The 27,058-nt window shown below is 37.7% G+C and overlaps 1 protein-coding gene across 8 annotated transcripts in view; it reads right to left on the bottom strand.

Annotated features, from left to right (window-relative positions):
* Positions 1-27,058, bottom strand: part of UIMC1 (ubiquitin interaction motif containing 1) — a 92,017-nt gene that overhangs the window by 49,617 nt on the left and 15,342 nt on the right. For all 8 annotated transcript variants that reach the window (XM_083354101.1, XM_083354100.1, XM_083354102.1 and 5 more), the window contains 2 exons: positions 24,795-24,940; positions 6,884-6,974 (listed from right to left, as the gene is read on the bottom strand). In XM_083354101.1, coding sequence (XP_083210227.1) covers positions 6,884-6,974; positions 24,795-24,932 — 229 coding nt within the window. In that variant the 5' untranslated portion in view covers positions 24,933-24,940. The remainder of the gene's footprint in view (positions 1-6,883; positions 6,975-24,794; positions 24,941-27,058) is intronic.

Here is a 27,058-nt window from a genome sequence, read left to right as displayed (position 1 = left end):
CAACTTGCAGTAAGATAAGGAAACAGTCTAGTGAAAATTCTCTGTGCACCAGAACAAAACACAATTTTGGGTCTTCAAGAGCATTCTGACATATGTTCAGTTCACATAAGAAATAACTCCAGAGGAGAATAAGAGCTGACAGGTAGATTACTGAACCCCATTTCTCTCTCGGTGGCAAAAGAATGACAGCAAGCCGGTTTGGCTGTGAAAGAAACCTAAAAGCAAAACATGGACTTCTCAAAATCTGATGAAGATACAACTGAGATAAGAGGGCGTTTAATTCTGAACTCACTTTCGTGCTGCCACATGGGCTGACATATGTGTTGACAGGGCATACTGCTACATCACATAGGAGCAGTCTATTGTCATCAAATCACTATTTATAGTGTAAGCCAAGTTTCAAAAGAGAGAGGGAGGAAGGGAGGGAGAATGGTTGCTTCAAAAACCAAGAGAATTAGTGACTCTCCTACTTTCGGATCTGCCCCACTCACTTCCATTCCACTCTCCCATCATTTCCAAAGAAATGCAGTCTTTGACTGAAAAAAGGTTACCCACTTCCGTCTTAAATGGAAACAGTGGTGTTTAAATTTGTTAGCAATGCAAGTAAAAGGAAGGGTAAAGATACTGAAATTATAGTAATTATAGCAAAGGTACAGCAACTGGTTCCATTGCTATAGTTTTATTAATGGGAGGCACAAAGTTCTTATCCTTCATTCCCATTTGCTCAGCACTTGTGTATCCCAACTGTGAATATATTGTACAGCTAAGCTTTTTGTTCAATTGATTTGACCATGGACCTGGTGCAACTCAAGCACCAGCAGAATACTTTAAAACAATACTTCCAGATGTAGCAACTTCCGGGTACACGGACATCTACTCCCCAAATTCTCCTCAAGGGCCATGCTGCTTGCCTTTGAAGTCCATGCAACTAAAAACTGCCATGGCTGAAAAGAGTAATTTAAAATGATTGTAGTTGTCTCTCAACCTTTTCCTACACAGCCTGTTCTACAGGAAGGCTGAGAGCAGCCATATCCTCCCGAGCTGGTCAAAGTGCTCGCAAGCTGGAGGCTCTGGCAAATATTGAAAGAATACCACCAGTATCTACCTTGGCCCAAGCCAGCGTTTCAAGACAAAGTGGTTTAAGTGTGCTGAATGCCTTGTCTTCAGTATAAACTGTGGATAATCATAGAGCCACATAGTCCGGAAGCACTTCAGCTAGTGCTGGAGGTGAAGGGTAACAGGATGCTTCACCTGGACAGGGCAGTCCAAAGTGATTTGAGCCTACCTGAATTTCTTCACTGGATTCCACTCTTCACTTGGAAGCAGATAATGTCAACCCCTATAACATGAATTGCTTTGCCAAAATAAATCTAATTTGCTTCACACAAATTTGCTATTGAAACATAGTTAATAAGATTCTGCCTATGCTTAGAAGACCTCTTTTCATTTTATAGCAAAAAACACCGAGCACTAAAAAGTATACTTTTGACACTTCAAAGCTTTGTACTACCCCACATTCATATATGTAGTGAAAAAGAATAAGTGTTTGTCCCCCATGAAATATACAACATGCTGAAGAATAAAAGCATCAGACAGGGTGTCTGCTCTATGGAAGCCATACCATGTATCTCTGAGAGTCATACATTATTCAGATCACTTCTAAACACTGTCTGCAATCTGTGTATGCTTGATGTTGATTACATTGGTCATAATTAATTATGATTAGAAATTCTAAGTATTTTGTTAGCTTCTTTGCGATGTGGGTAAACAGACATCTTTAAAACTTGAGACACAAAAATAGAAGCTGAGCTTTGAAAAATAAACACTGTTGGGATGTTTAGACAGGTAAGACACTCTGCAATTATAACATCTGAAATGCCGTTTGGTAAAACCAGCATAATTTCGCTGAATCAATGTTTGGCTTTCTGTATACTACTAAATCTACTGAGAAAAAGCTTCAGCTCACATGAACAACAAATCAATCTCACCAAGAAAACATGGAGAATGGGGTGGAGAGAAAAAAAGGTAGGAGTATTTTTAAAGAACTGAAGTCTGAAAATTAATCAAAGTTTAGCTTTTTAAATTTCATGTCATAATAAGAATTATTTCCTCAGGAAATATGTCTTATTACTAACAAGTGACTCCTCAGTGCCACCGCGCCCTAAAATAAATATTTGCTCTTTTACAATCAGATTGTCATAAAATTAATGCCGAGAAAGAGTTCCTCCCAGCTAAAAAAAAAAAAAAAGCTAGCTTTTTTCCCCCAGGGAAGAAATACTTCATTTTGAAAATTTTCAAAAATATTAATGAGTATTAATGCTTTTGAATTTTGGTGCTGGAGAGGTCATCTGAGAATGCTGTGGAGAGCCAAGAAAGCTGTTCAGTGGATTATTGAACAAATCAATCCAGGGTTCTCCCTCAAGACACAAATGACCAGGATCAAATTATCCTACCTTGGACACATTGTGCACAACCCCAGCACTCTAAAGAAGGCTTTAATGCTGGGAGGGGTAGAAGGAAAGAGAGCCAGAAACAAGGTGGATGAACTCAAGTTACAGTGGCAAAAGGTGTGCCCTGAAAGACCTGAAGGACTAGGTTGGGTACAGATCATCCTGGAGAGTATCTATCCACGCAGTCACCAAGACTCAAGAAAAATTTGATGGCACATAGTCAATAGAATTACTAGCTGCAGATGCTTGCCCTACTTTGTCATGGAACCCTGAATTCCAAGAAAGCAGGCTGCAATGCCATGTGGAAGGGAGCCAAGAAGCTGTCCTTCTCTGTGGCGGCTGCCACAATGTGGAAAGAGCCTGACCCATTCCAAGGTGAGGACAGACCTTCCCTGTTGTTTATTTGAAACCGCCCTTTTCCAATACCCCTTCAAGGCAGAAGGTGTCATCTATCAGGAATTGCAGTGAAGTGCAGAAGTATTTCTGAACCCTTGGAGAACGGCCTAGGCTTTTGTTGTTGATGATTAGGCTGTTTTTAATGTGATGTTGCGATGGGTTTTGCCTGAATTCATTGTGAGCTGTCTAGAACCGTACGGGGAGGCAGCATATGAATTATTGCAATTAAAATATACAAATAAATAAGTACTTCTCCATACGTACAGCTAAACCAAACCCGATATGCCATGTAATTAATAATAAGATGTCAGCTCAAGAAGCGGTGTACAACAGGCCCACTGAGATAATCCTTTGCACCATCCATATGCACACATACATTACACATATACACATTGTGGATACATCCACACCTACACACCCCACACAGATACTTGCTAATTGGTTGAGTAAGCTCAATCTAAATCCCCAAGGAAAAGGCCAAGCAACCCCCATCCTCTGCATGCAGCCTCTTCTCTAAGAGACCAATTTGTCATCAAACTCAAGCAACCCTTTAAAACATAGACAGCATTTTTATTTCAAAGAAATGAACCTTAATTTGCCTAAAAATAAACACTAAAAGGCTAATTATAGTTCTAATAAATAAAAGAGCAGACATGTAAATGGATGTGCCTAATTAATTATTGCTAATTGACTGCTCTAATATAGTGGATGAGACCTGCATCCAAAGCAGCGAAGAGACTGGGAAATGCAAATACTTTTGCTTAGGCCAGCCCTGCTAGGTCGGGGTGGCTAAGGCCATACTTTACAGAAGGTTGGACTAAGGAGCTAGTTAGAAGGCGCTAGACAGAGGGCACCAAAAATAGCCTAGATGGACAGTGGACAGAACTGTTACCAAGGCAACAATCAGAGAGGGGAGGCATAGGTTTATTTTTTAAAAAAACTAGTTTGAGTAAATAACCCAGATAGGCCCTTCCCAAATTCACATGAAGATAAAGTGAGGGAGGGAGGAAGCACATTCAGACTTAAGAGGATCTGTTACTGTAGCTATTCTATAGCTATTTATAAAACTACTTTAGAGATGTGCTGGACAGTGATGTGCTGGAGCTGGCTTGCAGGAGCCAACTGCTACATTTCCGAGAGTTTTATGACCTGGTTGAGAGCCAAACACCAATTCCTAGTCACCTAGTGCACCAATGCCGTGGCTTGTTAGTAATGGAACTTGCCAAGCTAGATGTGACGCATATATTAGCGCACCACTGCACATAAGCATTTGTTTCTTAGCTTGCTCTACCTTATAAGTCTGACATTAGTGGGTTCCAAACAGGTACAAGGGATCCAAAATTTCCAAGACTGAATGCAATGAAAATTTCACATTCAACTGAAATGAACCTGTCTCGTAGGTATTCTGCGTAAACGGGGGGGAGGGGGGGAGAAGGGTGTTGTTTGTGCCCTTCCGCTTTCACCTCTTGTAAAGGAATGTAGAGATTACCTTGGTATGAAAGAATTCTTAAGGACCTGGAGAAGCACTTACCGTATTTTTCTGTCTATAAGACGCACCCTTGTATAAGACGCTCTGGCATGCGAGTTTCTCCGCGCCGATCAGCTGAGCTGGTAAATCCCGAAGTTCGGCCGGCCGATGATCTTGCCCCCTCCACCCTCCCATTAGTGGGAAGCCCACAGGGGCTTGACACCTGCACCAGGCGGCATGGCAACCCACACAGGCATGCCCTGGGCTGCGGAGGTTACCATTATTTTTCCATGTATAAGACACTGCACTTGTATAAGACGCACCTGATTTTTGAACAGGGTGTTTGCAGGAAAAAAAATCGTGTCTTATACACAGAAAAGAATATGGTACATAGTGTAGAGGTTGAAGCAACCCCAGCAAGAAACTCAGAATAACCCCACCCTGACTTTGAGAGCGTAAGAGGGAGCAGAGAAAAACTTGGACAGGCTCCAAAGGTTCTGATATTATCCTTTATTTTAATTAAATGGCATTCCAGGGATCTCTGAGGTGTTTGTCCCTTGACTTGGCCTACTTTAAAGGGCTGAGAGCTCTAGGCTTTCCGCTACTTTGGATTCCCAAATATAACCTTTTTTTTCCCCTATTAGAAAAACCTACAGAGAAGACTTCTCAAATACTGACTTGAATTTCCGCTTAGAGTACAATCACTGCTTTCCCAAGTGCATCTCATATAGTTTCAGATTAGATATATGTTGCAAGCATTATTTCATTGATTGGGCTTATTCCATTCACTAAGAATTCCGAGCGACACATATTCCAACACGTACACATCAGGTTAAAACATAAACATATCACCATATATCAACATGAACAAACGTTGGGGTACCATTTCATGTACAAAAAGATAAAATCTAGTTCCGGAGCGAACACATTAAGATAACTCACTCCCAGGGCCAGCTGCAATAGCCCGGTTCTAAGGGCCTTTCTAAAGCATACAGTAACAGCCTGTTGCCATGACCCCCTGTAGATCAGCAGTCTCCAACCTTTCTGGCACCAGGGAGAAAATTTCGTGGAAAACCATTTTTCCCCAGACCAAGGGGGATGGCTTCATGTGCAACTTAGATCCCGCATATGCACAGATGAAGCTTCACTTGCTCACCTGGCTCACCTGATGCTTACACAGCCCGGTTCTTAACAGGTTCACGGACCGGTATGGACTGGACCTGCTATAGAGGGGACCCCTGCTATGGAGGACCACTGAACAAAGGGACACGAAAGGAGCCTTTCTACCAGACTGCATCAAGTTGGCAAATAGTGTTGGGTATAGGTGTTCCTGAATACATATTTTATGAATCGGAATAAAACTGTGAAGCTATCACGAGGAGACTAAACCAAAATTTATTCCGTGAATTATTTTATTTTTTGCTACATTTTTAATGGTCCATCAGAAATAACTCTTTAAAAAACAAAAACAAAAAAAAAACACCACCTGAAATCATCCTACTATCAGGAACGGGTGCAGCAAATCCTAGACATGTTCTTATATCCCTTTCAACTTCATGAGTCCATGGCTTCTTTCTCAAGTAAATTACCTAGGTCTACCAAGATTATAGGGCTAGATGGAGGTAAAATTAAAGTTAAAAGTTAAAAATTCTTTTTAACTGTGTGTTGTGTCTCTGCAACCTTACCTTCTTCTGGCATCTATAACAATGCTGAATTTTATTTAAATTCTGGAACTAACTAGTTTCCTCCCAGCATGCACATCAGTTTAGCTGCGCTAAAAACTCCTACAGTTTAGTTTGGCTTCCTATTCTGTAGTTAGCCAGACCCAGAGTGGGATCAGGACTTCCCCTTCAATCCTCTCCTGGTTTCCCAAAGGCTGATTTATTTATAAGGAAGAGTTGGTGGCAGCAACAGAACCTAGTTTTCCAGTTGCTGTTCACTGACTGACACTGGTTAGCTCAGAACTGTAGCTCCTTAATACAAACTCAAAGGAGGCTTTTGGGTCAGACTGATTAATGACTAGGTCTGGATGTGCATTCTTTGCCTAATGGCAAGCTACCTAGCATGAAAAGTATGACTGCAAGGCAGCCTTTAGATAGGGCTGGGCCAGCCTTCCTCAAATTGTTACACTCCAGATAGATTTCAACTCTCAAAAACCAGTTACCAATAAAGGCAAATGTTGGCTGGTAATTGTTTGAATCAAAATGCAATGCGTTGGAGTTGCACCAAATCTCACAATATGTAGCTTAAATAATATATATGAAGTGATAATAACCACTTTTCATTCTTACCTCTGGGTTACCATATAGTGCAGCACCAGTAACCTTTATAACTCCTTTCATCTTTCTGATCTCAAATACACAACAGTGGGAGATTACCTTAGATATATTGGGGACTAGGAGCAACAGTATACCAGAACACAGTGGCAACCTCACTTACACATGCATATAAGCTAAATCATTAAGCATCAACATAGATGTTTGACATACGTAAAGGCTGGATTTTTTTTTAAAGTGTACACTCTTCCTTCTCTCATATCCCCTTTTTCCCCCAGACACGTGACACCTACGTGCAATTTTCCTTTTTGCGCTGAACTTCACTCTATCCAGCTGCTGCTTTGTTCTTTTCTTCTGCAGATCTTGTTCTTCTTTGGCCTCTTGCTGCAGAAGAAAAAAAAATATGGTAAATATATAAACTACAGGAGATGCTCCTATTTGCTGCCCTTCCTAGCCCCCTGCCTAACCTTTGTCCAAATATCCAAGGCCAGGCAAAGAGAACAAGAACCAAAGAAAAGAACTGGCATAAGTGCAGACTCAGTTGGTGAGAAATTTCAGACAGAAAAGAGAAGAACACTCTGTAGCTATTAAAAGAGCCGTATGATAAATATAATGAGCAATAAGACATGCAGACAAACAAGCAAACACATGTCAGAGAAGACAATATACTTCACGTCCGTCACTGCCAAGCCAAGTACCCGCAGTATGAGATTTTAATGAGAAGTTGTTTTGCTGGAAAATTCAAAATTTGATGGGAATATAAAAATCGTACTAGCTCATGCAGCGAGCATGCACAGTAGAGCTGGATACTTCCTTAATACAGCAGGAAAAATCTAAACCAGTAAAGATATTTTCCTCAAAGAAAAGGACTAAAAAAATCAGGAGAAAAACAACCCCAATTTCAGTTGTGAAAAAAGACACCCTATGTCTCAGTTTACTTTACTAATTCCATTTGCTTCCCTCAGAGCTGGGCGTGGAGGTGGTCACATCCTTCAAAATGACAGTCATGCTACAACCTCTTGAAACGGTCAGCTAAGGATATTTTAAAAAGCCTAATAAGCAGTAGTCGGGGACAGTTCAATTCTACAGTGCACAACAGTGGAGGTACAATTGCAGACCATATCCATCCCAGGGAAGACCAGAAGACAGTGAACATAAGTAGAGTTATGCAGGATTCTTTTTAATAATGGGAGAGATGAAAATAAAAATTGATCAAAGAAGGAAACCTGGGGTGATTGCTAAAATGAAATCAAATGGTCCAGTACAAGAATGTCCCTGCCTAGAATAGGAATAGGAATAGGAATACTTGATATGGCAAAGTGTGATTGGACACACAAGGAATTTGTCTCCAGTGCACAAGCTCTCAGCATACATACAAACAGCAAAGTAATATAATTCTAAGATACCAATAGGAGAGGGTAGTAGAAAAGATGAGATAATAGCATAGAATGAACTGCCACCAACAAAATAATTGAGACTGCTTTTAAGAAAATTTACATAAGCAACATGTCTTAGTTTGCTGCTCACCTTAAAAAGAAATATCAGTAGAGAAAGCAAAGTTGTTTAATATTGATTTCATTTAAAAAAAACTAAAATAGCTATGAATATTGACAGAGACTAAAATGTGAAACCTATCTGAAAAGCATGTCAAAACTATTCGGTTTATCTAAATGGAGCATTCATTATATATGCGAAGGCAAACTAAGGAATCAAAATGAAAACAGATATTGCAGCAAGTATTTGGAAAAAACTGAAGTGAAATATTAAAAGATACCTTAACCAACCGATTTAATACTTTTTTCTAGTCAATCAGCATCCTCAATGCACAGCTAAAATATACTCTGGTTGCAAAGCCTGGGGTACATATGCTAGGGATACGCTTGCAAATCCCATAATCTTAACATGGGTGGAGGTCAATTGAGGTGATGGAAGATGAAGTGCAAAACAGCTGGAGGACCCCAGATTGCCCTTCATTACAATAGCCTCAGCTTCAAATAAAAGCAACACCAAGAAAGCTACAAATAGTGTGTTCCATTTCTTCACTCTGGAATAGGAAGTCCTATTACTGTACATGGGATTGCCTTCCAGATATCAAAGCATTGATCCAAACCCAGATTATGCTCCTTAAGCAAGCATGAGTCATTTGAACCAGATTAAACATTCACAGGTGGCTAAAAAGAACTGCACTTGGAGGATAACAACAAATTGATAAAAATGAGAAAAGAGACAGCAGTTGGAGCTCACTGCAGTCAATCCTTTAGCTTAATTAAAAAAAGGTCAGTGAAGAATTAGTAGAGCCGGTAGCCATATTAGATGTTTTTAAAAAACACAATGAAAGAATCTTACAATACCTGAAACAACAGAAAACATAAGCTTTCAGAAACTAGTCTGCTTTGGTTCTAGATCATAAGGCTACATATTTTACGCTATTAACTAATTGGCTATTTTTCCTCCTATTTTTAATGAAAAACCTGACATAGAAGGTATCAGATTTGTGGATGATATCAGGCTGGGCTGAATTTCTAACACAAGATATAACCTTTTCTCAATGAACTGAATGCAATTGGAATTGGACATCTGCCCCTCAGATACCAGACTACTGATCCAATCCCAAATCATGTTCCTTAAATAAGAAAGAATTGTGTGAACCAGATTAAGTATAATGAGCAAGCATAGAAAATGTACTATGAAAATAAAATGAAGCAGAACCAAGTACTTGTTAGACAGTGGCAATGCTGTGAAAAATATATTCTTTAATAACATTACAGTATTTCTGAGTTCTTCTTAAGCCCCAAAGTAATTTATGATTGTTTACTTTGAAAACACTGAAGTAATGAGAAGAGTTCCCCGAACTAACATCAGCAGTTTAGGAAGATATCAAGGCCTATATAAGTTCAAAGAAAAAGGTGGACAGTGACATATTTTGAATCCTTGTGTCAGTTGACAGCCAGTTTGGTGTAGAGGCATCAGACTAGAAACCAGGAGACGGTGAGTTCTAGTCCCACCTTGACTTTGGGCCAATCATTCTTTCTCCAACCTAGGAAGAAGGCAAAGGCGAACTACTTCTGAAAAACCTTGCCCAGAAAACTGCAGGGACTAGCCCAGGTAGTCGCCATGAGTCAATGCTGACTTAAAGGTACAAAGTAAAAGAAAAAAGGAAAACTTTCAGTTTTTCCTTACAGGAAAATGATTGATCGATTTAAAAAAATATTTGCTGCCCATCTTATTTCAAACAACTCTGGGTGGCAAATAAAAAGATTGGTAGGCTAGTGTTGTCTTCCAGAACTAATCCTCTTTTGTTTTGGAGCTCTGACAATGTAGGGGGTGGGGCTAGATCAGACATGTCAAACACAAGGCCCAGGGGGCCGGATCCGGCCCGCAAAGTGGTTTCATGTGGCCTGCGAAGCCATCCTGAAAACAGTGAGGGAACAGCCCCCATTGCCTTGGCCCTGGCCCAGAGACCCTCCTTCTGCCAGAGACCCTCAGATCTGTCCCACTCCTGCCCAGGCCCTCACAGGCACCCTTGATGCGAACAATGTAGAGCTGGCCATGCCCACCCTGTAGGCCATACGCACTCTAGCCACGCTCACCCAGTAGGCCATGCCCACCCTGGCCATACCCACACGGCCCCTTGAGGGCAACCACAATGCTAATGCGGCCCTCAATGAAATTGAGTTTGACACCCCTGGGCTAGATGATTCATGAAATTCTTTTGAACTGCATTATTCTACATTCTCACAAATACAGTTGCAAGAAAAAGTATGTGAACCCTTTGGGATTACGTGGAGTTTTGCATGAATTGGCCATAAAATGCACTCTAAACGTCATGTAAGTCACAACAATAGAAAAACACAGTCTGCTTAAAATAATACTACACAAACATTAGCTGTTGTCATGTTTTAATTGAACATAAGATGGAAACATTCACAGTGCAGGGTGGAAAAAGTATGTGAACCCCTAGCCTAATGACTTCTCCAAGAGCTAATTGGAGCCAGGAGTGAGCCAACCTTGACTCCAATCAGTGTGATGATATTGGATGTGTTGCTGACAGCCGTCCTGCCCTTTAAAAACACACACCTGTTTGGGGTTTACTGGTCTCAAGAAGCACTGTCTGATGTGAACCATGCCTCACAGAAAAGAGCTCTCAGAAGACCTATGATCAAGAATTGTTGACTTGCATGAAGCTGGAAAGGGTTACAAAAGTATCTCCATGTGTCCATGGTAAGACAGACTGTCTACAAATGGAGAAAGTTTAGCACTGTTACTACTCTCCCTAGGCGTGGTCGTCCTGTAAAAATGACTGCAAGAGCACAGCGCATAATGCTTAATGAGGTAAAGAATCCTAGAGTGTCAGCTAAAGACCTACAGAAATCTCTGGCACATGCTAACATTTTTGTTGACACATCTACAATAAGGAAAACATTAAACAAGAATGGAGTAGATGGGAGGACACCACGGAGGAAGCCACTGCTGTCCAAAAAAAATATATTGCAGCACATTTGAAGTTTGCAAAAGAGCACCTGGATGTTCCACAGCACTACTGGCAAAATATACTGTGGACAGATGAAACCAAAATTGAGTTGTTTGGGAAAAACACACAACACTATGTGTGGAGAAAAAAGGCACAGCACACCAACATCAAAACCTCATCCCCACTGTAAAACATGGCGGAGGGAGCATCATGGTTTGGGGCTGCTTTGCTGCCTCAGGGCCTGGACGGATTGTTGTCATTGATGGGAAAATGAATTCCAGAGTTTATCAGGACATTTTGCAGGAAAACATACGACCATCTGTCCGCCAACTGAAGCTCCGCAGAGGATGGGTGATGCAACAGGACAATGACCCAAAGCATACAAGTAATTTAACAAAACAATGGCTTCAACAGAACAGAATACGCCTTCTGGAGTGGCCCAATCAGAGTCCTGACCTCAACCCGATTGAAATGCTGTGGCATGACCTTAAGAGAGCGATTCACACCAGACATCCCAAGAATATTGCTACACTGAAACAGTTTTGTGAAGAGGAGTGGTCCAAAATTACTCCAGATCGTTCTGCAGGTCTGATCTGCAACTACAGGAAACATTTGGTTGAGGTTATTGCTGCCAAAGGAGGGTCAACCAGTTATTAAGTCCAAAGGTTCACATACTTTTTCCACCCTGCACTGTGAATGTTTCCATCTTATGTTCAATTAAAACATGACAACAACTAATGTTTGTGTAGTATTATTTTAAGCAGACTGTGTTTTTCTATTGTTGTGACTTACATGATGTTTAGAGCGCATTTTATGGCCAATTCATGCAAAACTCCACGTAATCCCAAAGGGTTCACATACTTTTTCTTGCAACTGTAATGGATTCTATTCACTAATTTTAATACGAGTTTGTATGGGATTTGAGAGAATTTCCACTCTGACTTACTACAACTGCAAGTGATCTTGCAGAGATCTTTGAAAAAGAGAATATGCATTATCAATTTTGGTTCTATAATTGTTGCAGGGAAATCATTCCCCTGATACAGAGCACTGCTCCCAGTTGGCTTTAGTACAACGAACACACATGAAATTTAACAGAGTTCCAGCAGCATTTCCAACTTTCCCTCTTGTTCCTATTTGCAGTTCTCATCTCATGCCAGTGTTGATCTTCCCCACCTCTACAACCAAATCTAATCCTGTAATTTTCTGTTCATGTTTTTGAATTGCTCCTGGGACCCCTGGCATCTTCTTGCAGCTTCACGTCACTCACCATCATTCATTGATTTCATTAGTATGCAAATGCTGATCAATAGTGAAGATGTTAAACAAAGGCAATCCTAACCCTTGTCCCCTCCTCACTATTCTTCTGTTTTCTGTTACTCTTTCTGAGATCCAGGGTGGAAGAGAAATTAAGTGGTTACAGTGGACTGGGGCTTTGTATGATGCATGGAGAAGATTCCTTTATTATCCTCCTTTATTATCAGGTGCTTGGACGTAATTCTCCAGATTCACCTGATGACCAGAGATAATAATTCTAACTATGTATTATCTTTCCTTAAAAAAAAGCAACAGAAGGCAACTAAAGCACTGAGCAAATTCGTGTCATATTGTCAGGGGGAGGGAAAGACTTTCAGAAAAATAATGAAGTCCCACAACCCAAGTGACCCAGTTTCACTAACCAGATTAGGCTGGTGAACCAGAGATTCCAGAGTTTTTAAAGGGAAAAAAATTGCATATTTCAAGATTCACCATTAAGAGCACTTATTCTCATCCTGAACAAAGGCATTCAGAGTTTCCGCTGTATGCTGTATCCTTAGAGTAAGGTGATGGGAATAAAAGGTGACACCATGACACTTCAGCTCAAACCTCTACTAATTCTTTGACAGCTCATATTCATCACAACAAAAAACCTTCTACTTTGAGAAACTGATTTATACAAACCTGTGAATATATTAACTAAATCTATACAAATAGATTAACTTAAAATAGTTATGTTTTTTTTTGTTTTTTCATGAAGAATCAGAATTGCTCTTCAGCAATGAAGATGAGAAGGGAGCAGATTTAGGAAAAAACATGTAACATACAGTAGCCAAGACCTTACCATTATCTAACAAGATTTTTGAGAAGTCTACAAAACATTTTTCTTCTCCTACACTACTGTTTCTCACTATTTCCCCAATCATTTGCCTAATTTTTGCCATTCCAAATGCAAGAAATTTTAAAAAATATTTTAACTACTTTAGTGTCTTATATTTACTTTACTATGCTGCCATACAATAACCTTAAATTTTAACATTTTCAAATGTCAAACTGTTGTAGAAAATATCTTGCAGCAATCCAAAGTTTTTTGAGACTATGGATTTATTCAAGATGAGACAAGACCTAGAAATGCACACTTTTCCCTTAGCATTAGGCTTCCATTAGTATAAATGAGCATTTCTCAAACTGATGCTTTCTAAATGTGTTGTGATTAAGCCTTTCAGAATTTCCAGCACTGGCCATCCTACCCAGATACGCTGAGACTTGTAGTATGGGATTGATGTAAATCCAACCAACAGCACAAAAGCTGCTCTCCATAATCAAATGGATTTAGTCTACTTCTACAAAAAGCAGCTCTGCTACTGGCTTCTATTTTGTACTTATAAGGAAAGGTGGGCATCCCAGAGTCCAAGACATAATTCATTGCCAAAGGAAAAAGTTCTGTCTTATTAGTACTTCCCACTTTCTTTATAATATAAATATATCTCATATCACACACAAATGTAAAATATGACTAACTGAAGTCGGGAGGAAATTCATTTTCTCTCTGGAAACGTACTAGCATTTAAATACTGAAAAAATGCAATTATAAAAGGCAAAACAAGTAAATCTCCTGCAGTAAAAGAAGTGAATATTAATTGCAAAAAGGTGATGGTTTCAATGGAATCTATGTATGATTTGGTATGCCAGAAAATTATCAGTGCAGAACTAAATTCAATTCATTCTCATGGGCTCAACACATTCATGCAGCTTTTATTAATTGTGATTTTAAAAATATTTTTATTTAATAGAATTCAAAAATGAAAGACACTGCTTAATTACATCTCCAATACATTCACAGGAAGTGTTTGCTTCCTATGGAAGCAAACTCCTATGGAAGCAAACTCCTTAATCCAGAAGCATCTACAGTCTGTTAAGAGTGATCTTGAGACACTTGTACTGAATGCAAAGAGAAATAAACAGATAAAGGTTGTAGGGCTGCTCTAATCTGACCTATAGTTTTAATAATCCTCATCTATTTACAAGAAAAGATAACAGTTAGGTTCAATTTGATCTGTACACTATATAACTCTGCCAGCCAATAGTAAGAATACTGGATAGAGCCTTCTTGTTTGGGGAGGGAAGGTGTTAAACATTTTAAAATATCACAATATAAACATAATATAAACTACATTGCTTTCTCTATAAAAGGACGTTATCCAAGGACACAGAAAGAAATTAGTTCTTAAAACAATTCTACATTTAATGTAAGCACTCATCTTTTTTACCATTATTATGGAATGGCTGTGTAACACATTCAATGACTGTGTGAAGGCCGTATCTATGCCTGACAATTGGAAGGACCTTATTATTGTTTCCCTGTTAAAAAAAATAAGGCAGCAGTATCAAGACCGCAGGTAAAAAAAAAAAACCACAGGATCAGAATTCTGCCAAACACCTTCCCAGGCATACTTAATAAATTCAGTGAGATATAAATTTAATAAACATAGTATTTACACTAACTATTTTTACCTTTATTATATGGCTATGGGAGAGGGAACAAGAAAAGACAGTGAGCAGAATTTGAGAAGTGAAATGTGATTTTATACCAGGCAAGGAGTGTGCAAATCTTACTATAGTAAACAAAAATAGTTTAGATGGTAAATGTAAACATGTGTTGCATTTTGTTGATTTAGGGAAAGCATACGATAAAGGGACTAGGCTTAAATTATGGAATATTTTTGCATTATATGGAATTAAAGTTTGTTGAATATGATAAGTGCAATATGACAGATGTAAGCATGTGAATAAATGGAATATTTAGCAGAAGATTCACCACTGAAGTAAATTCTGGACTAAAATAAAAATCCGTGAGAGTCCCTTGGTTATTTATGGAAAAGGTATAAAGAATACTCATACAGTAGATGGTAAAAATAATGTTAGTTAGGAATGTAAATGTACACACACTAATGCTTGTTATTGGTTGAGAAGTCTCATGGAAATATTGTAAAACGCAAAAGCTTTTCTTCTGTCCGTTTGAGTCAATGGTGTTTCCTGGTGACTGCCTGTACAATTCCCTGCAGTTTTCTTGACAAGATTTTGCAACTGTCTCCTTTCTAGGGCTGCGAGAGAGTGACTGGCCCAAAGCCACACAGCTGGCTTCATGCAGCCGCCAGGATTAGAACTCACGGTCTCCTGGTTTTTAACCTTGTGCCTTAGTGTGGATCTGGAAATAATCAATGAATAAGAGATCACGGTTATTGTGTTTCACAGGAAAAGTGAAGTGAGTAACTGCAAGTTATATATAAATGGCAAAGAAGAGACTTGTCAAGTTACTGCAGCTAATAATATAAACTGTTCATTTGTGAGCTCTGTGATAAAAGTTGGAGAAAAAAAGGCTACTGTATATGGATTTGTCACCACACACACACACACACACACACACACACACTCTATGACAACACATAACCATCCATTTAATAAGAAAATTAATAAGATTAGGCAAGCAGCAGAGTATATATAATGAGCCTTTATCATATTATGGCATTTCATGTATTTCACTACATGTCTTAATTAACAAAGTAATATAGGCTGTATGTTACAATTACAAGGCTCACAACTGTAATCCTGATAGCAACTTATTGACAAAAGCTAAGCAGGAAATAAGAGAATTATTAAATCTTAAGGGATCAAGGTCTTATATAGAGAACTGCATATATTCAGAGGAAAGGTTTTTAGATTAATATGTGAAATTCAGGTTCCCATCTTCAGCTTTCCTATCCCACTATTAGTGTTAGGTAAATATATCTCTACTGTTTTCATGCCCCCCCCCACTTTCCTTCACAGTATTTAATTTTCATTCAAGTGTGTGTGTATTTCTTTTTCTCATCTATATTCTCCACACTTACTTCAATTTCAGATGGATTTCAACTAATTGGAACATTTAATTCCTTCAATGTTAACATGCCAACTAACTAGAAATCAAGAGCTTTATTTCCCAATCATAAAACAATACTGAAGAGCAATAGAAAAACTCATCTGAGATCAATTTAATCAAGTATATAGAAGAAAATGTGTAGCTGGATTATTGCTCCATTAAAAATGAAGTTTTAATAAACTATAATCTAAAAATATTCTGTAGTGTGGATATAGTCAAAAGGTAAATATACTAATATATGTTTCTAAGCTGCCATCATAACATAGGAAGCCTGTTCTATATTAGTAAAAAAATTGCATAGAATACACTTGGGAGAGAAATGAAAAAAAAGATTTGAAAAGTAAATGTATTAGTAAAGGAATGCAATTGAGTTGGGAAATGATTGCCACATTCTAATACATTAACATTTTTTATATGCTCAAACGTAAAAGTAAACACATAATGGAATGGAAGTTTGAACATCATCTTCAAAACTGGGAAACATTAAGAGCTTTGTAAGAAAAATATGAATTATTCAATATCTGGATTATTTTTCACCTTTTAGGAACTAAAGTAATGTTTATTCTTAAGGGTTAGGGTTACATTTGGTTAAGATTAAATTTAAATGGCTGAAATTTAAATTTAGGAACAATTTGATTATTGACAGATACACTATAAAACTGAGGAACAATAAAAAACAATGAAGTATTATGCTTCCTTTATATATGGTAATTTTTGTGATACACAACCATGTAAACTGTAATTGATGTGTGGGTCTCAAATAACCATCAAACTCCAATTTTGTTGTCAGTTCCAGAATAATATTTTCTAATTCCAAATATCTGATTTTAATAAAGTCTTTTCTTTCTCTTCATAGTTTGTTACCATTAAAATACATTTTTCCCTTGAGCTGAAACCTCAGGCTGCATAGCTTCTTTAACAGAATCCTTGTTCACACATAATAAATAATTATATTTCCATCCACCTCCTCACCTCCTTATTCTCTCTCATAATCCATTTGTAGGTAAAATCTAGGGAGACCAGTGGGCAGACCAGCCAGTAGGATATGCCAGGTGGGGAACTGGTTCCTTACTGCTGAGTCACTACTGCAACAAGGGCCACGTGCCAATTTGTGGTGACTGAGGTTGATGGAAGATGAAAGAGCAGACCTGCACCGGGGAGAGGTAGGTGATGTACTCAGTAAAATCATCTGGGATTGATCACAGTTCGGCAGAAACAAAACCTGACATGTTTTGGTTGTTTCAGGTTTGGGATGAAAACAAAACCTGAAACAACCAAAACATACCAGGTTTTGGTTTTGGCCAAAGCAAGCTTAATCAGAAACAGTTCAGCAGGACTTCTAAACTGCAGTAATTTGTTTTGACTTTGAAACATACCCTTAGCTTTCTCTAATATTTAATTGAAATTGTCCTTCCTCTGAGTTAAGATTCATTTGTCATGCCCTGTATTATGGAATGATAAAGAGCAGCTCTGACCTTCTTCTAGGTGACATCCTTTCAAATATTTGAAAAGCATTATATGCCTCTCTGTCTTCTCTTCCCCCAGACAAACATTCCCAGTTGTTTCAATCCCACTTCTGCTTTTCCATTACTGTCCTTTTAAGAATCCTTAAAGCTTTTTATTACATCCATTCTCCATATTAGTTTATTTTTTAATCTCCTTAATATTGCAAAAGTGATTATATAAATGCCCTGTATATGTATGTTTGCTTTTATTTTCTTAATATTTTATTCTATGTTGCTTTTATTTCTATGTTGCGTTTCCAATTATTTTGTTGATTGCTATATGTAGCACACAGAAGCAAGGGCTGTCTTTTCTTGTGCCTCTTAACCTGTAATGAAAGTGTACATTTGACATTGCGATTTGAAGAATAGGTGCCATTCAGCATATCCTTAAATATTACCATATAGATGAGCACCTGCTTCCTGGGATTTGGAATCTAGCTCAGTCCCTTTACCAAAATATTTCTACTGTAGAAATATATTGAGCAGAATGTTATTAAAAAATTACTTTTATATTTGTTGGTTTGTTGTTTTTGATGGTATTGTACTTGATTTGACTTTCTAAGCTTTTCTTTTCTTAATGGCAAAGAAGATAAAATGGAAGTAAAATGAAGCCTAGACTAAAACATATTTTCTTTCAATATGCTAACTTTACACAACTAGAGCTGTTTTTCAGCAACACACCATGAACATGTAATCTCTGTGGGTAATCAGAAGTGGTAAAATCCAGTAACAACTGTATCGCCTGCTATTTTTACACATTTCAAACAGCCCTGAGACTGCAAGAAGCTACAGTGACATACATATGCGTGCATACAAATCTTCCTCATCTTTCAGAACATCTGCTTTAGAAGCTTAAAACAACATAGAATGTTACAGAAGTTAAAACAGATTTCATATGAACCGACCTACCACATTTTCACTGACAAGTCAGAGAGGACTTGCAGTAATTAATGCTGGGGGATTACTATTCCAATCCGCCCATGTTTTTTAGCCCTTATGAAATCACTGTGAGGAATTGAAGGAAGATGTTATCAGTATCTCAGTGGGGGAAAGGTTGTAACTTCCTCAATGGTAAAGCATATGGTTTGCATGTAGACCAGGGGTGTCAAACTGCCGGCCCGCAGACTGGATGCGTCATGCCAAAACCGCACACACCCCAACTCTGGCAATGGGGAAAAAGTTACAATACGTCACGACACGTCACATAATGTGGCGAGTTTGACACCCCTGATGTAGACAATCCCAGAATCAATCTCAGGTATGTCCAAAAAAAGAAAAATCAACTTCCTAAAATCCAAGTTTTGAACTATAGTGGTGCTTTGTGAGCCTTTTTGAATTTTCAAAATTTTTGCATAACTATGACTTGAAAACAAGTCCTAAAACTAGATGGAGAACACAATTAATCAAATGAGTCAGAAACATTATTCCTCATCACTGATGTATTGAGGGAAATGGCCAATGCTACCTATTTGTGTGTGGCAATAGTAAGTAAACTTTTGCTTTCACTAATTGGTGAGTCTTCCTTGGATAGCAAAAATTGTAACTAAATATTGCCGATAACCATTGATCAGCCCTGGATATTGATTTGGAATTTTAGCCCATTCCTCCTTACAGAACAACTCAGGGATGTTTCTCAGAGGAATTGCCTGCTTCAGGTCCTTCCACAACATTTCTGTAGAGCTGAGGTCAGGACTTTGACTTGGCCATTTCAAAATATTACCTTTCTTCTGCTTTAACCATTCTACGGTGATACAATTTGTGTGTTTTCAATATAATAATGAATACATTCAATAAAGAGGAACATATTTGTCAAGATGAACCAGCCGTCTGCATTAGTGTAAAGAAATTTTGTACTTTCTTAGAAAATATATAAACTTCAACAGTTATGGTTTGGCAAATTCACAGATTCGGTTAGAAGTGTGGTGTGACATATAATGTGGCATTTATTGTTTCGATTTTTTAAAAGAAAAAATAGGAGAATTTAGGAGATTTTTTTTTAAAAAAGGAAAGGAAATAGGATAACCTGATAGTCCAGTATGAATTAACTACAAGGGGACACTGAATGCAATCTCAACAGAGGAAGTTATTAACCTCGGTACCAAGAATTCGATCCATCATAATACACAACAGAAACTAATTCCCTTGCATTGCCTGAATTGCATTAATTCAAACAGTACTGTGTATTTTCTTTTTCTTTGGGTTTTCTGTCACATTATCATAATTTCCTGATTATCTGATCTTACATTAACAACCAGTGCGACACAATGGACAGATACTGTGTTTCAACAGGGAACATTTTAGTTAGCAATTATATTCTATTGTGGATTACTTCATTGGGGAAATGGGGGATACAAATGCAGCAAATAAAAGAATTCAGCTTATTAACTATACACAGGTCTGTTAGAAAACTACATTTTTTTTGATCAACGGCAATAAAAACTGATGAAGACACTAATTACATACAGTAGTCTGTCTCAAGTCACTTTTGTCATCTGCTCGCACTGTTCAGAAGCAAATGACAATGATCAAACAACTGGGCAGAAACACTTCTCCTGATTAGCCTTAGCAGATGCTGAAACAAACAAAGCCTGTGCAAAAAAAGATTTTCAAAAGTTGCAAGACGGCATAAATGGCATTGACAATAAAGCATGACAGAAAATGCAGTCTGCCAGAGATACACCAAATAGGCACATAGGAGATTTTCCAGCTGCAACCACTCCAAAGCACCCCAATTCAAAAACAATACTGGAGACTAGTTCTAAAGATGTCTGATGAAAGGCTGCTCAAACAACAACAGTTCAATTAATCTCTGATTTCTGAGTCTCCCTTTATATTGGTGAATCATAAGGAACCTCATCCAAATGCTGCTCAATGAAATGAGAATGAACTCCTTTCCAAAACTGTGTACTACTTTAAGCCAGACTTTTGCATCCTTTTATTATAAGGCAACTGGAAGTTTTAAAAGTCAGAAATATTTTTTACAATTCCCAGAAAATATTTTTTGAAGAAACAAAATGAAAGGCAGGATTATATTTCTAAAAAAGGAAAATGGAATAAATCCATTCACTAAACGTGTTGAGAAAAATTTTCACTTAAACAGAACCAAACTGACTCTTTCATGGCCTCCTTGTGTATATATTATTCTACAATATGAGAAATTATGCCACCGGAATGTATTGTTCGGATCAATGCTTCTCAACTGTGGTAACTATAGACTTCAACATCTTTCTGTCTGGGGAATTCTGAGGGTTGAAGTCCATGCATCTTAAAGTTGCAAAAGTCATGAGTTGTTATGAGTTGAGATAAAGAAAACTTTGGTCATTTAAAACTTATAAATATTAACAGTTAAATTTGAACATTGATATGTTTATAAAAGTCAAAGGCAAAGGTAAGCACATTGATTTGTGCTTTAGATTGTAAGCCGCCCTGAGTCTTCGGAGAAAGGCGGGATATAAATGGGATTAAAAAAAAAATATTAAGATATATATAAGCTAAAAATTTATTGATGAAAATAATAAATATGCTTTTGCTTAATGGTAATAATAAAAATTATTAGCTTATATGAGATAGTAGATATTAGGAGAAAAAGAGAGGAAGTATTAATTGTTGAAATAAGAGAAATTTTGGTTACTAAATTTAAGATATTTGGAAATTACCAGAAAATAAGAATATTATATTGTATTGTATTGTTAATTAGTTGATGTAAGATGGCGAGAATTCAAATAGATGAGACATGCATCCTGAACATTAGATCTTGTGATGAATTGTGATAAAAGGAAATGGGGTTATTTAACACTTGGAAATTATAAATATTAAATGTTAAATTTAAATATTAATGGAAAACTAAAAATTGGGGAAAATTAACCAGGACATTGATTGTCTAAAAAGATTGAATGTTAAAACAACTAGGATATGTATAAAATAAAAATTATTGACAAATGTAAGAAAGTTATTTTTTATTTAATCGATATAATAAGAATTATATTAATTTAAATATGAGACAGTAAATACCTAGGGGAAAAGAAAGGAGACATTTAATGTAATAGTTTGAGATCTGTACTAAAGATATTTGTATGTTTCTGAATTATTGACCAATTGAGCTGCCACGTTGCTTTTCAAATATTTAAATGTAAAACTAGAAAATCAATAACATTTTCTTAAAAAAAATAAAGTTGCAAAGGTTGAGAAATACTGGTTTAGATATTCGAAGATACAATCTAACCAAAGTAGCAAATAGTTAACAGAACTATTTGAAGAAAAGTTGGGGTTTTTGTTTTTGTGGGGGGTTTTCTGCTTTCAAATATACACACAATAATATAATTATAGCCAGCAGTAGATTTATTCTCTCAAGTTCAGCAGACTCTACTAAGCCTCACTTATTTCCTCTTTGCAAATTTCAGCATGAAAAATAACACAAAACGAATCCAAAGTTTGTTTAACATATTTGTCTGGTTGGAAGTACAGCACAAAAAAAAATAATCACTGCTATATCATATGGTTCTTTGAAAGAGTTTCCTTAGGAGAGAGGATTTCTAATAAATATACAGGTATTAACTTCAATATCATTAACAGTAAAGGTTTTTTTCTCTTTTAACATTTGCAGCATTTTTAGTCCTTTCAGATAATAACTATATCAATATTAGCCATTAATATATTAGGCGCAAATCTACTAATTAGAGCTGAAATCCTCTAGGAAATGTACAAATACTGTAAATACTGTAATCAGGGCAAAGTGTTGTGATTCAGGGTCAGCCTGTGGGTTCGGCAGTTGGGTCGGATGACTCAGATGAGGGGGAGGAGGGGGGTGTTGAAGAACTTGCTGATGATGGCTTTGAGGCTCCGCAGAGCCCCCAGCCAGGTCCCTCCTACCTGGTGGAGACCCAGCTGTGTGAGCCTGACAGTGTGGATGAAGGTGACCCACAGCTGGCCCTGTTCAAGGACGCCAGACGCAGGAGGCAGTCAAGTAGGAGCAAGCAGAGGAAGGCTGTGGGGCTTCTCGGAAGGAGGCAAAGAGAGGCCACGCCCTGAACTCTTTATAAAGGGAATGTTTGGGGAGGGCTGGTTTGCTGAAAGCAACCGCTCCGATAGTGTTTCAAAGCTCCTGTATCTTGGTATGTGTTTTGTTTGTTTTTGTAATAAATTTGGCAGACGTATTCCAGCCTCTTGCCGTTTATAAAGGGGTTGCCTTTTCTGCAAGGCCGGTAGCAGGCTGGTACAGAACACAAAGCTATAAAAAGTGCAAGCATACATTAGCAAATTAAAATCCATCACTAATTTTACAGGGCTTAAATTCAATTTATAGGAAAACTTAAATCATTTCTAAAATCTAAAATGCAATTGTCAATTCATGAAACACCACTAATAATATTACTAGCAGCAAATTAAGAATTCCTACATTTAATATATGAATACTGTACTGAATACTACAAAACGACAACAATCTAAATTAGTGATTAAATATAACTTTGTTACATTGGACAGAATATAGGCTCCTGTCTTAGTCTAGTTCATTTGTACATCTGTTCATACAGTACCAGTAAACAACACTTCTCAAGTTGATGTTATCATGAGAATTTAACATTAAAAGCAAATGAGTATCAAAGGAAGCATTTTGGAATGAATTGTTATCCCCAAAACCTTTAGACATTTCTCATTAAGCAGACTTCCAGGCAAATTTTAAAATATGGCAGCATTTAAAAATCTTTTACGGGGGTTTTTTATTATTATTTTTAAAGTCCCTTGATGGACATCTGGTACCTAGAAGAGGTAGAATCATTTACTTACTGTATAACATTAGCTGCTCCAGATTTTTGTTGTTTTGTTGAAACTATTCAACCCTCAGTCATCTCTTCCTAAGATCAAGTAGGACTCTAAAAATGAGCTTCTTATCAGGAGCATATTAATCCACTGAGAAGCTGCAATTGATGCAAGATTTTTTTTACTCTAGGTAGAAGACAGATGCTGGCTTTTGACTGCTCTCTACCACCTCTCCTTAGTCAGCTAGAAATAACGCTACCAAATTACATACAACACTCCTCTCCAATGTGTAATAGTACAGTATGTGAATTTAATATGTTTTACTTTCTGTTTTTAGTACAGAACCCTGCTTTCCATGAATTAACTTTGTTCTAGTTACCTCCCATTTGGATTCTAATAATGTGCTCTAAATGGGACTGTCTTTGAAGAGTATCCAGAAGCTTCACCCAGTGCAAAATGTACTGATGACATGGGCAGTTATATGTGCATGTAGAGCGATATACACCTTTGCTCTGTGAGCCACACTGGTTGTCAGTTTGCTTCTGATCTAATTCAAGGTGTTGCTTTTTACCTTTAAAGCCCTCCATGCATGGAGCTGGGTTATCTGAAGGACCGCTTCTCCCACCTCATCAGGTCTCGTAGAGAGGCATGCTCTGGGTCCTATCTGCTAGGGCAGGAATTCTGGGAGTTGAAGTCCACGAGTCATAAAAGAGCCGAGGTTGCCGACCCGTGCTAGGGAATTGAATTTGGTGGGTCCCAGCAGATATGCCTTGTCTGCCATAATGCCTGCCTTGTCAAATCTTCTCCCCTCAGAGAAGATCCATCCCTCTTAACATTCCACAAGTTCCTCAAGGCCTGGCTATGTTACCAGGCCTGGGATTGGGTAGATTTTGTGATGGCCCCTTCACTGGGGTTAACGTCATACTCTCCTGTTTTGTGTACCTCTTTTTATTTTTAACTGTGATTTTTATGTCTTTTTATAACTGTTTTGTATACACTACCCTGAATTACTTTCATGTGAGATGGGCAGTTATATGATAAATTACCATACCTGTGATGTCATCCCATCATGCCTTCTGGGGCTTTTGGACCCTGATTTTAAAAAAAATAGAGTGGTTCCTACTATATATATAAGATGAGCAGCAACTAACTTCACGAAATAAATAAACTCTAGTTCACCTCTGCTTTTATATGGGAGATATTCAAGTGCCTGAACTCATTTCAATCATATATATTGGTATATAACTAGATCCCCAAAGTCAATATTTATTTTGTTTACGCTCTTGTTTACTCACCTCTCCATCGCTGTCAGATATGATAATGAATGTATCCGCAGAATGTGTTAACTTTGCATTTGACAGGTCCCTTGCCTCCTCTTCTCCCTGATCTTTGGAATCAGGTTCGTTTGCAGTTTTACGCTTCTTCTTTGGCATCTTTTGCACTGAAACAAAATGCATTAAAAGCTTTTTAGTTGGTTTCCTTTTCTTTTGAATGTTGTCTTACTACCTTGACGTGAAATACCCTAGATTCCATTCTCATCATATTGACTGGTAAATTGAGAGTATTAAAAGACGCATTCATAAAACCCTGCTCATCCAATTAAGGGTACCTTTTATTTTAATTTATTTATTTTATTTATTTATTTTAATTCCATTTATATCCCGCCCTTCTCCGAAGACTCAGGGCGGCTTACAAGCTTAGCAGTAGCCTTCATTCTATGCATATGCCTGCTTATTAGGGCTTTCACACACACCCTAAGTGGCATTATTACAAAGTCAGCTTAATTGCCCCCAACAATCTGGGTCCTCATTTTACCTACCTCGGAAGGATGGAAGGCTGAGTCAACCTTGAGCCTGGTGGGATGCGAACCTGCACTGATTGCAGGCAGCTGGTGTTACTTAAGGAGGCATTAGCCCACTGCTCCACCAAGGCTCATAAAGCAGATTAAGGTGGTGTAACAAAAAGGAAAATGGGGAAAAATGGGAAAAGCTTAACCATTGTGCAAAAATGACACATTTAATATCAGGAACTACCACCCATCCTTCCCAACACATTAGCTTCATCCCTTGTCCAATGCTGGTGCAGAACCCACCAAGTGAGGGGAAGTGAATCAGGTTAAATTCAGCAACGTAGAAGGGGAAACCACCATAGGAGAAGCAATTGCAGCTTTCATATTCAATTAGGCATAGGATGGGGGGTTACATTTTTAAGACACCATCACTCACAAGGGCTGGATGGTACAATGTAGAAATTAGGCAGAGGTGAGAAGAATGGTAAAAAGATTAAATGACACTTTGAGGACAGAAAAGGTCAAGAACACTTTTGTTTCCTTTTTTTTTTTTTGATTAAGCTTCTTGCTAAACAGCGTACTCATTGTGCCCTCTACTGGGCTAAACCAGATTAATTCCAGAGAAGGTACTTTGCAGGTACAACATTGAGAAAACCTGTGACTATTAATTTAATTTTAATTTAATTTAATAATATTTATATACCGCCCTTCTCCCTGAGGACTCAGGGCGGTTCACAGGGCAGAATAAAATACTAAATACAAACATTAAAACAAGATTAAATAATTGCCCATATTAAAACAGTTGGAATAAAATTCTAAAACACCTAGTTAAAATTAAAGCACAAAATTAAAAAACCCCACCAATCCCCATCAGGCTAGGCCGGCTTGAACAAACAGAAACGTCTTGAGATCGCGACGAAATTAGCCCTGGACATGCTAAAGAGTTACGAGAAGCAGAGGGAAGGCAAGTATAAATGTAATTAAAACTAATGTTTTTGACAACATTTTCCAAACTATACTTAACAAAAGGGTTAGACAAAAAGCTTTATTGGTGAAAGCTGTATGAACTGTGGGACAGCTAAGAGAAGGGGGAAACATTGCAAAAGCTTTTCTTCTACCACATGCAAACCTTTTCTGGCAATCAGTTCATCATGTGAACCGATCATAATGCATTCTGATAACGTATTTCTCTCTTACGAGAGTTTATGAAGGAATGCATGAGCTGAAGGAACTAAGGAATAGAACAAATCTTGCCTTTCAGGGCGTCTTCCCCAATGTACCTCGGTGAATACCAAGACGTTAATATAAGATAAAAACATATCTGTATGGTATTCTGCACATCATCATTCTATAAGTTGAAAGTAATAATGTTAAAAAAGAGTTTTCACTCTACTCTGATTCTAGACTTTTTATTACATCAAGAAATATGAAGAACAAGCAGTTACAGAAGATCCTAGTTGACCATTTTGAAGAAGGTTGTGTTTATTTATGTCTGCCTCTTATAATATTGGAGGACGAAGTAATTATTGAGAAAAAATTGAATACAGTTAAAATCTTGATTTCTCTAGATTTCATCCAATGGATATTGCATTCAGTGGTCCAAATTCTATTATTTTATATCATTATACCAAAGATGCAAATGATGTAATGAACAACATTTTCATTGATATATTGATACTCTTTACTTTATTGGACTAGGGCACAGGTTTGCAACCCGTGGCTCCGGGTTCATCACGGTTCAGACCAAGCCGGGGATAAACAACATGGTGA

This window comes from Vipera ursinii (assembly GCF_947247035.1).
Source record: "Vipera ursinii genome assembly, chromosome: 2".
NCBI classification, from domain to species: domain Eukaryota; kingdom Metazoa; phylum Chordata; class Lepidosauria; order Squamata; family Viperidae; genus Vipera; species Vipera ursinii.
The sequence above is the reverse complement of the archived record's forward strand: the minus strand, read 5'-3'. Positions and strand labels throughout refer to the sequence as shown.